Here is a 14,715-nt window from a genome sequence, read left to right as displayed (position 1 = left end):
GGCCTTGTAGAAAACAAAATGCCCTTGATCCAAACAGACTCAAAATTGAGAAAGTCCACAGATGGAAATAAAAGCTCTGGAATCAGCAGGCTTTATCAGTGAGGGCCTTTGGCCATAGAAGGGTATGTAGATGGAGGTGTTGCCTTGATCCTGCCAGCATGATGTGGTGACTAAGAAGGGAAAAATGGCCTGTTTCCTGGGAGGTAATAGTTGGTGTGACTCATGATCATATTAACTGTGAGTGTCAACGTGAAACCTTTTATTAAGTGGCTATTTTTGCTGGGTCCTCTGCAGAACATTGTACAAAATGATTGTTGTGTATACTTCAGGTAATGTACTCAGAACACAAAAAACATAGGTAGGGACCAATAAGTTGAGACCAGGAGGCTCTTGAACCTTGACAGATGTGTGGGGGTTGAAACAAGAAACAGGAGGCCAGCTGTGGTTAATTTACCTGGGAAGCATCAGTATGTGAGATGGGAGGTTGGTATTTTAATTACTCATTGCTTGAATTGTTATCCATTACTCAGCAGTTTGAAATGACAGTAACTGGGGGTCTGAAATCCAGGTAGGACATAACAAGGATGACTCATCTCAGATCCACGTGATGCCTGCCAGGGTTGGAAGTTCCCAGTCAGCTTTTCCACTCAGCTGTCTGGAGCCTAAGCTGGAAAGGCTCAAATGGCTAGGGCTGGCCAGAGCGGCTTTATTTGGGTAAAGGTTCTAGGGCTTCATTTCTCACTGCCAACCACATCCCTCAGTCCCATACAGTCCTAAAGCCTTGCACTTGTTGCACGTCCCCTCTCCATGGTTTCTCTGGCAGGGGAGCTGAACTTCTACATGGAAGTTCAGGGCTCCCCAGGGCACAAAATCAGGAGCTTTCAGGCCTTCTAAATGCCCGGGCCTGGAAGTCACATAGTGATACTAGTAATGCATTCTACTATTTAAAGCAAGTCATAGACCCAACCTGGACTGAAGTGGAGGAGACTGAACGTGCCATGAAAACTGGGAGGCATGGCTCATCAGCAAAGGCCACTAATGCAAAAGACTACCACAAATAGTGTGGACACACAAAAGGTCCTGCACAGTAGTAACGTTGGAATTAATGATCTCAGAATGCTAGCATAGGAGCAGGGTTTTCAGAATGGATAAGGGAGGAGCTCAGCAAGTCCTATCTGCAAGAAGCAAATATAACATTGGACAAAATTGTCAACAACATCCATTTCAGGACCCTGGAAATCAACCAAAGGCACACAAAAGACTGAGAAGAGTTTATTCAAGAAGAATTACTGAACTTGCTGGAGTAAGAACAATGGGAATCTATGTTGTTTTTTTTCCTGAGACTGTTCTTGTCCTGCAACCCTTCCTCCACCAATGAGCAAATTCTAGTGAAAACTATCAGCTTCATTGAAGAAAGGGGCTGACTTACTATAGATCAGAGAGCATAAAAAGCCCATATTCCTGGGCCTTGTCAGATATAGTAATGGTCTTAGTGGCAAAGGGACAAGGAAAAACAATGTCACAGCCTGAGGCTGTGATCCTAGGTAGGGCAGAGAGGCTCAGTATCAGATTAAGGTCACAGAAGAAAGCATCAATGAACTTGAAGAAAGTTCAGTTACAATTACCCAGCCTGAGAAACAAACAAACAAAAAGAATGAAGAAAAATAATAGAGCTTCAGATATCTGTGGAATGCCATCAAGAAAATCAACATACACATAGAGGAGACCCAGAGGAGAAGGGAGATAAGAAAAAGTAGAAAAATCATTGGGGGAAAAAATGGTTGAAAACTTCCCAAATTTGATGAAAAACATTAATCTAGGCATCCAGGAAACTCAATGAGCTCCAAATAGGATAAAGCAAAGAGATTCACATTTAGAAACATTATAGTTAAACTTTCAGAAGCCAAATATAAAGAGAAAATCCTAAAAGTAACAAAAGAGCTCTGGCCAGTGTTTCTAAGTGGTTGGAGCATCTGCCTGCACACCAAAGGGTTCCAGGCTTGATTGCCAGTAAAGGACAGGTACCTGGGTTTCGGATTTGCTCCCCACCCTGGGTGGGGAGCGAGTGGGAGGCAACTGGTTGATGTGTCTCTCTCACATCCATGTTTCTCTCTCTCTCTCTCTCTCTCTCTCTCTCTCTCTCTCTCTCTCCCTCCACGCCCCCTCCACTCTCTCTGAAAAAGCAATGGGAAAAATATCCTCGGGTGAGGATTAACAAAACAAAAATGAACGTAATAAGAGAAAAATGACTCATTGCATATGGGGACCAACAATACAATTACAGCTGACTAAGATCAGAAACAATGGAGGCCAGAAAGCAGTGAGATGACATAATCAAAGTACTGCATGAAAAATTATTTAATCAAGGATCCTATATTTAGCAAGATTATGTTTCAAACTTAAGGTAAAATAAAGACATAAATAAAGACTCAGATAACTTATTGCTAGCAAACCCTCCTTAAGAGAAGTACCATGGGACATCTGTCAGGCTGGAAGAAAATGACATTAGTCAATAATGCAAATCCACAAGAAGAAATAGGTAAACACATAGGTAAATGTGAAAGATATAAATATATATTTTCTTCTTTATTGAGCTTATTTTAAAGGCATAAGATTGCAAAAAATAATTATAAACTCTATTGTTTTAAACTGTATTGTATAAAGATCTAATATGTTACGACAATAGTAGCACAAAAGAACAAGGAGGAAATGGAGCTGTATTGAAGGAAAGTTTCTGTATTTTGCCAGAATTGTGAGTATTAATATGAAATAGATTATGATAAGTTAAGATGCATATTGTAATCTTTGGTACAAACACTAGGAAAATAACACAAAGAATATAGTAAGAATGCCAGCACAGGCATTAAAATGGTACACTTGAAAATATCTGTTTACTCCCAAACGCTTTCAATCTCATTGGATCCTCACATTATCTTGTGAGGGAGAAATTATTATACCATTTTCAAAATGAAGGAACTCAGACTCAGAGAAGTTGCAAATACTAATAAGTGGCAAATATGAGATTTGCATGCAGGGAGGTTTAGACCTTGCTTGTAACTATTATGCCATCATGCCCCTCAGGTGCCCATGAGGGTCGGAAACAGGAGACGCCCAATTCCCTATATCAGAGTCTTAAAGATGTGCCCGCAGACAGGGGCAGGTGCTGCGATTCTGTGGACAGAGTGGAGATGTGTGCCTGTCCCCTGCACACTCATGAAAGGCCCAGGGGACAGAGCCTGAGGCGGGGTCAGAGCAGTTGGACAGTGGCTCTTTTTAGAGCTGAATTTTGTGTAGTTTTGAACTGAAAAATAATCAATAACTATTTTTCATCATGAAACCATGTCCCATTTGTCAATCCTTTGAGAAATTTCAATAACTAAGGTTTAGTAATTTGGGCTTCCTATGTTGTTTGGGCTTAATCTTCTTTAAAGGGTAATTCTAAATGAGAAAAAAAAACACACAAAACAATAAAAAGCTGCAGCTGTTATCTCATTAGTATTTGGTGGCCATTTTCCCCCCTAAAGGATATATTTCTGAGAAGGAATTCTAGCCTATCATATCCTCCTGGCAAGGGAGCGTGTTTGGATCATCTATTGCTATGCAACGAACTCCTACAAAACTTCCTGGCTTAAAGCAGTAATCATGTTATTATCTTTAATGATTCTATGAGCTGGGCCATCTGGACTCAGCAGGCTGGTCCTTTTGATACGTGTGATATTTGGCTGGGGCTGCAAACATCTGAAAGCTCAATTGGGCTGGAATCTCCAAGATGGCTCTATCGCATGACTGGACATTGACCTGGGCGGTTGGCTGAGCTCAGCTGAAGCTATCCATTAGAGAGTCGCAGTTCTCCTCCACGTGGCCTCTCCATGCAACGTGGGCATCTCCCACCATGGCAGCTGGTCCCTTGCAGCAAACCAAGAACAAATGTTTTGAGAGAGAGAAATAAGAAACTTCCAACGTTCTTGAGGCACGGGCTCGGAAGCCCCAGAATATCACTTTTACCACATGGTATTGGTAGAAAAAGTCACAAGTTAATCCCAGATCCAAGGGACAAATAAGGTCCACCCACCTCTTGATGTGAGGATGAGCATATGCCTACTGAGAGGGGAGGAATCGTTGGGGCCACCTCTGGAGACCAGCTACCACACTGGATCCTTTGGTTCCACAGCCACGTAGAGCTCTGCTCACCACCATGCAACACTGAGGAATGTGACCAATCGGAGTGACTTGGCGGCCTGAGCCAGAAAACACGCTTGGAGGCCTGTGCGTAGTCAGAGGCGTCCCACCTTCTGAATACCCTGCACTGTTCCCCTCCACCCCGCCAGGCAGAGGTGAGCATATGGGTGGGCAGGCGCGTGGGTGCTTACATACATCCTGGTACATATTGTGGTGAATCATCAGGAATCAACATGGGATCTAACAGCTTCCTTTTCTTGCTGCTTTGGAGGGTCTTTCACTCTTCCAAGGCCTTGTTGCCTAGCAACTTTCACCAGCTTCCTCCCATGGAGGACTCTTTGGAGAGAGCGCCATGCGGTGGTGAGGTATGTTCTGTGGGACCTCTCTATTTGCATTTGCTTTATCTAGAATGCAGGTTAACCAGACTCCAGGATGTTCCTGAAACAGTGAATCAAGGATCCGAGGGAATGAAAGACGTGTTTGTGATGTGGAATCCTATTTTAGCTAACTTGTTTATGAGAATTCCGGCACGCTCTCAGCCACCCTTCTACTATCAAGTGCGCAGAGGCAAATACTACAGGGCACCTGTGAACCTCCAATGAGATTGCATGTGTGAAGTGATTGCTTGGTATCACCATGCTCCTGTTTAGGAGCTTTGCCTTGGAATATCTAGCCACATAATAGGGCAGAAATGCCACACGGGTGGGGAGGAGTCGAGCATTTGATTGTTGCGGCAGCCAGATTTCTGACTTCCACGGGGAAAGGCATAAAAATCTCCCCCCAGGGCAACATCTTATAATTCCTTCTCAATTTCATCCTTTTAAAAAAACCAGTACTGAATCTCCCTTACCAGCAACAGGGCTGAGAGAAATATTCTTAAGAGAAGTGGGGGAGTCAGCCTGCACCATGACCTTCGTGTTGGAATGTTTTTTTTCCTTGTGAGTTCTGGCATTTCATGAAATTCTTCCTGTAAACCCTCAAGTAATTGGGTCGTGTATGCCTATCCAGCTTCATGTATCAGACACACAGCCCGGGTCCCACAGACCCTCACGTCCCAGGGAAAGCTATGGGAGGTAGGTTATCACATGTGCCTTGAACAAATCAGGAATTGCAGGAGTCTGGAAAAAAAACAGTAGAAACAAACATTAACTCAAGCGTCTTTGATTGCAGACCTCTGGCAGTTAAGCAGTGAATCCAGAAAAATTTTCCCTTTATTGAAACTTCCCCCACACAAATTCTTTATCTTTGAAAATTCCTTTTGCTTTCATTGTGATCCTTGTGTCCACAATTCTAAATAACTAGAAAGATGACAGAAAGAAATGGTCCTATCATAGTTTACAAGAGGTACAACAATGTACAGGGCAAGACTCTTAGTTGTAAGTTATAGAAACTCGACCCATTCATTCATCCACTCATTCAGTCATTCACTTATTTACTCAACACATATTGGTGAGCTCCTATGATGTGCCAGGCATTTGTTTCAAGTGCTGGGGATCTGGCAGTGAAAAGAGTAGATAAGGATGCTAGTCTTGTTTGGAGGGGCGGGGAATAAGGACAGATAATAATAATAATAATCACATTGACAAATAAATAATATAATTCTGGTGTTGTGAAAAAATATAGAATGGCCACCAAACATTGGGTGATTAGGAAAGACCTCTCTTTTAGATGATATTTGGGCTAAGACCTGAAGTTTGAGAAGTAAGTTAGGCAGAGATTTGAAAGAAGAATGACTCTGAAAACAAAAAGTGTGAAGGGACCTGAGGAAGAACTCGGAGGTGGTAGCCAGTCTCCAAGATGGCGCCCAAGGATCTTTATCTCCTGGTATTGGAGGCTTTGTGTAGTCCTCTCGCACACTGAATGAGGTTCGCATGTGTGACCATTGAAGTCGTGTAGGCATGAAGGTATGTGGCCTCCGCCTTGCTCCCTTGAATTGCACCTTCGGGGGAAGCCTGCTGCCATGTCATGAGGACAACCAACCCGCTCTCTGGAGAGACACTGAGGCCTCCTACCAACAACTTGCCAGGCGTGTGAGCCATCGTGGGAGCAAGTCAAGCCTTCAGATGACTGAAGTTCCAACCAGCCTCTGGACGACAACCTGAAAAATGACCCTGAACCAGACTGCCCAGCTAAGCCACTGCCAGAGTCTTGGCCCATAGAAAGTATGTGAGATGATACATCTTTATTGTTTTGATCCACTAAGTCAGGCGCGGGGAACCCTTTTTCTGCCAAAGGCCATTTGGGTATTGATAACATCATTGGAGAGCCAGACAAAATTATCAGCTTAAAAATTATGTTGCTATGAAAAAAAGCTCCTAGATTTATTGAATTTCAAGTCCCGCCTATGATTGCCTTGGCAGGGCCAGACCAAATGATACGGCCCTTGGCCTGGACATTCCCCACCCCTGCCCGAAGTTATATAGCAACAGGTGATGAATACATGAGCTTGAGATGCTGGGGGAAGCCAGGAGGCCTGCGTGGCTGGAATGTAGTGGCCGAGGGGAAGCGTGATACAAGAAGCCAGTAACACAGACACAGCCCAGATCACCTTAATGCAGCGGTTCTCAACCTGTGGGTCGCGACCCCTTTGGCGGTCGAACGACCCTTTCACAGGGGTCGCCTAAGACCATCCTGCATATGAGATATTTACATTACGATTCATAACAGTAGCAACATTACAGTTATGAAGTAGCAACGAAAATAATTTTATGGTTAGGTCACAACAAGAGGAACTGTATTTAAAGGGCCAGAAGGTTGAGAACCACTGCAATGTCTTCTGTGGTTATATTCTATTTTAATCTAAGTGTGATGAGAAACCACTGGTGCGACATTATCTATCTTTTCAAAAGAAATATTTTGACAAGAGAAAGGGCTATTTACTATCTCACATAAATAAAAATGTCAGAATCAGGCATAGCTGATCCAGATACTCAGACAATATCAGAATTCTGTCTTCCACCATCTCCAGCCTCTACTTTTTTCTCTGTTGGCATCATTCTTAGATGGGTTTTCACCATGTAGCTGGCCAGACGCCCAGAAATATAAAGCTGTGACTATAAAGCTGGAACATCTAGGAAGAGAGTACAATCCTCTCTTCTTTCCCAGTGAAAAGAACTCAGATTGGCTTCGCTTGGGTCACATGACCATTTGGACTAATTAGATTGTGGTGATGGTCATCCTAGAACATGGGGGCCCCATGATTGACCCCAACAGAAGCCTAGGAAATAGGGGAGGGTCAGTTTCCAAAAGGAAAGAATTCAAGTGAAGGGAAAAAATTAGCTAATGCCTACTGTGGACAAATAGAAATGGGCAGTGGCCTGGCACAGTATTTGCATAGTTGAATAAATGATATAGGGTCTTTGGGACTTAATCATCATTGACCTACGAGCACCTAAGCAAACACTTAGGCTGATACGCGCAGTGGGTGTCAAAGTAAGAAGAGACCTGATGGAAATCCAAGTTCGCCGGTATGACTAGCTCTAGTTAGTGTGAGCAGTGTAGTCGCCTGCCTCCCCTGGGGGCTACTAGGACCAGGGCAGGCCTTTGGACTTTCCCAGTAACTCAGACACATCTTCTACCGAATCAAAGTTCACACCACCTCTTCTTTTCACTCCAGGGACTACTTGTGGCCTTGCAGTACTGCTTTGTCAATGGAGAGGTATGTTTTCCATCCTGCCATCCTAGCTTCCTGTGAGGCTGGGCTGGCATCCTACTGCCACCCAGCGTTTCCTGTTTATGTGATGGTGCCATGGGGAGTGTGCAGTGACCATCAGGCAATGGGACACATTTGTACCGTGAGTTCCAGGGGTGAGAGCAGGGGCAGCTGAGAGAAATGGGAAAAGGGGATGGGATGAGTGTAAGGAAGCTCAGAGCCCAACCTTGGCCCTGCTGGAAGTGTTAGTGTGATAGAGGAAACAGGCTTGAACTTGGCAGTCCAAAAATCTGGGCTTAAGCCATCACTCACCACTTAGGAGCTCTGAGTTAGGTTACTGTGGCTCTTTGAGCCTTAGTTTCCTCATCTGTAAAGTGGGAAGAATAACTGTCCCTCCCCTCTAATGTTGTCCTGGGCATGCCAAGCTCATGGGAAAGGCCCAATACCTGATAGCTGTGATGGTTTTTATTATTAATACTAGAGGCACGATGCACGAAATTTGTGCAAGAGTAGGCTTTTGCAGCCCCGGCTGCCTCGGCCCTCCCAGCCCCGGCTTCGTCCAGAAGGTCGTCAGTGTCCTGACAGTCTTTCCGCTGTTCATCCATTGGGTCGATTTGCATACTATGCTTTTATCATTATAGATTATTGCGTATCCCCAACCAGCTCTCTGCTCCTCTGGAAAGAGTCTTGAAAGGGGCAGGGGCAGAGGCCAGACCAGTTTCTCCTGAACAGTTCTCCAGTAGAATTGGTGTATTTCCATTCCCCTTTCATCTTTCCAGGTTTAGATGTTCATTTCTGTCTCCTCCCACTGGAACATAAGCTTCTTGATAGCAATCCCTCCTCCATCTTGCTCATGGCTGCCTCTTCTGTATCTTCTCCCATCAGGTGGGCCTCAAATGCCACCTTGGCACAGTCCTTTCCTTGGTCCTGCGTAATGGACTCACAGTGTCACTGCCATGTGTAGGTTCAAGGGTATTTGTTCACTCCTCCCTGTTCATCTCCCCAAGTCTGATACGTTTCCCAAGGGTGGCACGGAGTTAGCCTCTCATTAATATTTGGTGAATGGACCCAAGACCAAATGACTCTGAGACAGTAACGCTGCCCTCTTCTCGCCCGGCAGGTGAAGGCCGAGCTGCGGAGGCACTGGGGCCGCTTCCTGCTGGCCCACCACTCCGGCTGCAGAGCCTGGGGCCTGGAGAAGAACTTCCGGTTCCTGGGGAAGTACCCCAAGAAGCTCTCCAAGGGAGACAGTGCCAGGGCGCTGCAGAAGTCACAGTCCTCGCCTGGTGGCGGGCAGCTCCTGCCGCTGACCACGCAGGGCCTGGAGGAGCCGGGCACCAGGTCCCACGGGGGCCACACAGCCTGGCGCTGGGGCCGCAGCCTGTCCGAGAGCAGCGAGGGGGACTTCACCCAGGCCCACACCATGGAGGAGATTCTGGAGGAGAGTGAGATGTAGGCGGGATCCTGCGACAGGTGCTGTGGGGTGCCGTCATCACTCTTCCCGGGCACCAGGTCCACTTCGACATGAAGTCTATCTCGAGGTTCTTCATGCTCTGATGAGGTTGTGCAAACAGTCACTGCTTCTGCCTGCCATTGTCATCTACAACCTCCACTGGCGAATTTTCCAGAATGACCACCAGCCTCTGGGGTGGCCCTAAATTCAAGTGAATGGAGCCCCAAGATACAGAGAGATGTCTGCTGTGAAAGAGGGGACAGCCAGTATCTCTTCCTTTATCCCTCACGGCAGAAGGTTTCCCTCTGAATCTGGGTTTGGGGTGTATAAGGACCACATGGGAAGTGTTTTACATGCAGAGTTGGGCTCCTGGATGATTCTAAGAAAGTACGTCTGGAGTGATGGCCAGGGTTGGGAGTCATGTAACAAGCATCCCAGATAACTCTGATGCAAGCCCAGTGTGCAGAAGCGAGCAGCCCCCTGAGTTGGTCAATGGCGGGACAAAACCAGTGATGTCCTGGATTCAACAGCTCAGCTGTGACCCGCTCGGCCCCCTCAGACAGTGTGCAACCCCATGCCACCCAAAACCCCATTCATTTCCTTGTCCAGTCTTCCCCCCCAGGCCCCGCCCCCGTCTCAGTTCTTCACCTGTGGTCGGCAGAAGTTCTGTTTGATTCTTAACAATGTCCTCCTTCCTATCAGGGTTGGCCCCAGTCTCTCTGAAGGTCCCCATTGGTCCTTTCCTCCCTTTTTGGCTCCACCCATCTTTGCCCTTCTGAGCATGGCTTCTTCAAGCCTAGCTTGCCCTCCCATTCTCGGCCATTTTTGGGTTGTCACTGACACACTGGTGCTCAAGACTTTCCCACTGCTCTCCCTGACCCTAGTCCCCGCTGATAAGAATCCCACTGCCCCCATGGGAATGGATGCTGACAGCTTGGTGGAGGGATGGGACTGTGCTGATCTGACATGCCAGGAGGGCACAGTGGGATCCGGTCTGGCTTGGAGCAATGAGTTGTGCTCCAGACCCTGAGAAGAGGGTGCTTCTGTAGGCTAAGGGGGGCCCAGGCAATTCGGGTCTGGCTCAGTGGCTGAAACTATAAGGCAAGAAGCTGAAAGAAGATCAAAGGAGGGGCATCCCATGGAAATGGGGTGTTAATGTCTCTTTCATAGTGTGCAAAACGTATGTGTATGTGGGTGGGGTATGTTGCCATGGGACTAAATACTGCCTCGTGTTAGAGGGGGGCTCTATGTTATTTCTCAAGTAGGGTTGCCCAATTTAGCAAATGAAAATACATGATGCTCAATTAAATTTGAACTCCAGATAAATAACCTTCCTGTATAAGTATATCCTGTGGCATATATTGTATTTAAAATTCCATGCTAATTGTGCGTCCTGTGTTTTACCTGGCAACGCATATTTTCAAGGACACTTTACAGTGGGGCTGGGACTAGAGTAAGTGAGGGTGTCAAATTTAAGAGAGTACTAAAAATTCTCAACTGTCAAGATCAGGAATATTTTAATGCAATATTTTAAAAAATGAAATCCTCAAACTACAGCCCACAGGCCATTATAACAAATGTTCTATTGAAACCAGGGCCCAGGTGAGAGTGAGGAGAGTTAGGCCAGCTCATGCAAGTGCATGGTCGGATCATGGCTTTATTTAACATTTTAATATTGCTCACTGTAGACTTCTTAACATTCATTTTTATTTTTAAACTACTGCATTAAAATGTTATTTATTTTGATTACTGGATTTTTGCCCCCTCCCCTTAAATTTTGTATCTGAGGCCACTGCTCATCTTGCCCTCACCCTTGTCCTGGCTCTGCTTTGCAACAGGGGAAACTGAAGCAAAGGCATAGGCAAGTGCATAACCACGGATTGTTTTCCAGTGTCCCGATTATCCATAATTCAATCATCAAATCATATGTCCTTCTAATTTTTCCTTTCTGCAAATTCCTGCCTTTTCTCATGAGCCTACTAGCTCCTAGAAAGCTGGGGCCATGTCATATTCCAAGCTTGCACCTAGCACACCTGGTTCCGGGTAGGTGCGGGGGACACATGCATCGAATGAGACAAGGCAGAAATGTCTCGGAAGGGATAGATGCTGTCTGGGGTCAATTATCCAGGACCATGTCATTAATAGGAGAAGTAAGTGGTTTTTTTCCATAGCATTTGTAAATATGCCTTTGACCCCTCACTCCACAAATGGGGTGGCACATACACACTACTTTCTAATAATTAAAATAACAGGTGCCCTAACCGGTTTGGCTCAGTGGATAGAGCATCAGCCTGTGGACTGAAAGGTCCCAGGTTTGATTCCGGTCAAGGGCATGTACCTTGGTTGCGGGCACATCCCCAGTAGGAGGTGTGTAGGAGGCAGCTGATTGATGTTTCTCTTTCATTAATGTTTCTAACTCTCTATCCCTCTCCCTTCTTCTTTGTAGAAAATCAATAAAATATATTTAAAATATAAAATAAAATAACAGGTTTATTTGGTTTGTATTTTGTTGATTCTTTGACATTTGTTTCTCACTGGAGCTGAAGGGCACTGCACGAGAGGCTGGGATCCTGCGAGAGCAGGTGGTAACAGGGGGCAGGGCAGTTTGGGTTATTGTGATGAGACCCATTCTGCCCTGGAGTGCACATGTACTGGAGGAAGCAGAAATTCAGAAGTGAGGTGACTTCTGTTTCTATACTCCATCCCTCTGGTACTAAAAGCACCCGAATTTTCCTCTTGGAAACCATGCATCTCCCACTCCTGGACCCTGAAGCTGAATTGTCCCAACTCCATCCTCAGCCCTAAGGATGGACATGAAAATATGCCTGTCTAATCCGAGCATGTCTTTCTCCTGGCACCAGATACTGGATCAGGGATGGGCACATAACCAATCAGACACAGTCCTGGGATTTTGACTAAGACTCACTATAGAAAGGCATTTTCTCTTTTCGGCTGAAATCGGAACCATGAAGCCCACTGGATGGCCATCTGGCCAGCCTGGGGTAAAGCCTGCCTGAGAGTGGGGCCACCACAGCAGAAAGCAGATGCAGGAGATGGAGAAGGAACTCTGAAACATTTCCGGAGTCCCTGGACTGAGCAAGACCCACAGCTAGTGCTTCTCCTGGCATTCCTGTTACATGAGTCAGTAAATTCCTATTTGTGCCATGACAATGCACGTTGGATCTTCTGTCCTTTGCATCTGGGAGAATCTTGATCACAGAGTTCATCACCACCTCTACCTCCTTCTCTTAAGTTGGACTTGCCACTGATTCTGGGTTCTCTGAGCATCTTCTCCATAGCAGCCCTAGTAGCCCTGCCACCCAAGCTAACAGAAGATGTGCCAATTAGGTCACTACTCTTGGGTTCTCCACTGGCCAGTAGGTGACCCAGTGGCCCCTTTATGTCTCTCATTGAACCACAGGCCAACAAGGTCATTAGGCAGTGTCTATCATTTTAGGCTCAGGGGACATGGATGCCCTGACCTCAGAGAGAAGTGAAAAGCCCGCACCTTCCCATCCCAACCAATCAGATTCATTCATGGAGGGCGGTGTGTGGGGTGGGGAGGGAGCTCTGGAGTGAGGCATTGAGCCCTTTGGCTCTATCCCGAGACCACCCTGGGGTACACCCAAGGTCTTTCTTCTCCCCTTGAATTGGCCCCTGGGTGGCCCACTGTGTCTGATACCGAAGGGGTGTCTTAGCAGATGATTCTAATAATAACTGTCCTTCTCCAAGAACTGCTGGACCAGGTGCTGTGTAGCCCCATCTGCCTTCCAGCTTCAACACTGTGGGAATCACAGAATTCTTGGTCCTATCATCTCCAGGTCAAAACAATTGAGGCAGCCTCGTGCAATGGAAGGGATGCTGGTTTAAGTGCCAAATCCCACTCTCACTTTGTGGCTTCAGTGTCCCCATCTATACCCTTTCGAGCATCTAGCAGGGGTGCCTGCCTCCAAACTGAAGTGTTAGGGCTACTCTCAAGTTCACCCTCCACAAAAAGCAGCACTCTCTGCGGTGGTGACGGTGCCATCGCTGGGCTAAAGCTGGGTGTGGGGTGGAGCAGGAATCACCTCTAGCACCAGCAAGCGGGGACCCCCCTGCTTCAGGGGGTTGCATACAGGTCGGTCAAGTGTCCGGGACATCTGTCTATTTTCTGACCTCATCTTGGAACTTACAGCTGCAGACTACATTGGCCTTCAAAACAATGACTCCAGCGATCCTGAGAACCCCCTGGTGGAGTGATTTCTGGGGTGTCCCAGTCCTTGGAGCTCCGAGGAGACAATGTGGGCCGCTAGCAGCCTTGGCCTGGCCTCGGCTCATTAGCTTCCTGCTCTCTGGGCTCCTCCCTTTCTCTAGAGTGAGGCACCTCCTCCATAGCAACACGGAACTTGTCATTATCCCCTGAGGCCAGTGACTCTCCCCACTTCCCATCTCAGCAGGTGGCATCACTACTCACCCAGCACCCCAGCCACACACCTGACTGCCATCCTTGCTCCTCCCTCCTCCACCTGCAGCCCGTCAGGTGGATTCCACCTCCCGAACACCTCCAGAGCCACCCCATTCTCTCCATCCCACTGCTGTTCCCCAGCCCAGGTCACTTGGCCAGTGGTCGGCAAACTCATTAGTCAGCAGAGCCAAATATCAACAGTACAACGACTGAAATTTCTTTTGAGAGCCAAAGTTTTTAAACTTAAACTATATAGGTAGGTACATTGTTATTAACTTAATTAGGGTACTCCTAAGGCTTAGGAAGAGCCACACTCAAAGGGCCGAAGAGCCGCATGTGACTCGCAAGCCACAGTTTGCTGACCACGGACCTAGGCAACTCCAAGGTGTCATCTCCAGCCCCCTGCCCCCAGCCTTGCCCCTCTGATTCAGTCCTACTCTGCCAGAGGGAGCCCTTCCAAACATAGAACCCTCTTATCCCAAACCCCACCGTGGTACCCACTCTCCCCAGTGAAGCTCACTGCCTCCCTGGGCTGTAGGGAAGGCCTGCTATGGTCTGGCCCCGCCTACCTTTCAGCCTTAACTCCCCATTGGCTGTCCCTCCTCTCTCTGCTCTCAGCTTCCCTGGCCTTCACAGGAAATGCTCATTCCTGCGTTAGAGTCTCTGTGAGACACAATGCTTCCCCACCCCACCCTTTCCCCCACCAAGAACACCTTCTCTGATCCCCGGGAGGAGGAAGCCCCTCCTGTTATAGCTCGCAGTCCTTTGCATGTCTCCATGGTAACCTCCCACTGGTCATGGCTGCTTCCAGGTCTGTAGTCCCCTCTGCACCCTGAGCCCTGTGAGAGCAGGGCCGTGTCCATGTCCACCTTCTTCACAACGGAGTCCCAGTGCCCTGGTAACCACTGCAATGGCAACACATTCTTGCCTTGGTGGCCGAGACCACACAAATCATTTCCGTTTCAAGAACAACCAGGGGCTGTGTGT

The 14,715-nt window shown here is 47.1% G+C and overlaps 1 protein-coding gene across 1 annotated transcript in view; it reads left to right on the top strand.

Annotated features, from left to right (window-relative positions):
- The window catches only part of GLP2R (glucagon like peptide 2 receptor), a gene marked incomplete at both ends in the record, with an annotated part of 47,319 nt that extends 38,032 nt beyond the window's left edge, over positions 1 to 9,287 (top strand). The window contains 2 exons of the mRNA XM_081110689.1: positions 7,796 to 7,837; positions 8,952 to 9,287. Coding sequence (XP_080966815.1) covers positions 7,796 to 7,837; positions 8,952 to 9,287 — 378 coding nt within the window. The remainder of the gene's footprint in view (positions 1 to 7,795; positions 7,838 to 8,951) is intronic.
- Between the last annotated feature and the right edge of the window lie 5,428 nt (positions 9,288 to 14,715).

This window comes from Myotis nattereri (assembly GCF_964212035.1).
Source record: "Myotis nattereri genome assembly, chromosome: 16".
Classification (NCBI taxonomy): domain Eukaryota; kingdom Metazoa; phylum Chordata; class Mammalia; order Chiroptera; family Vespertilionidae; genus Myotis; species Myotis nattereri.
The sequence above is the reverse complement of the archived record's forward strand: the minus strand, read 5'-3'. Positions and strand labels throughout refer to the sequence as shown.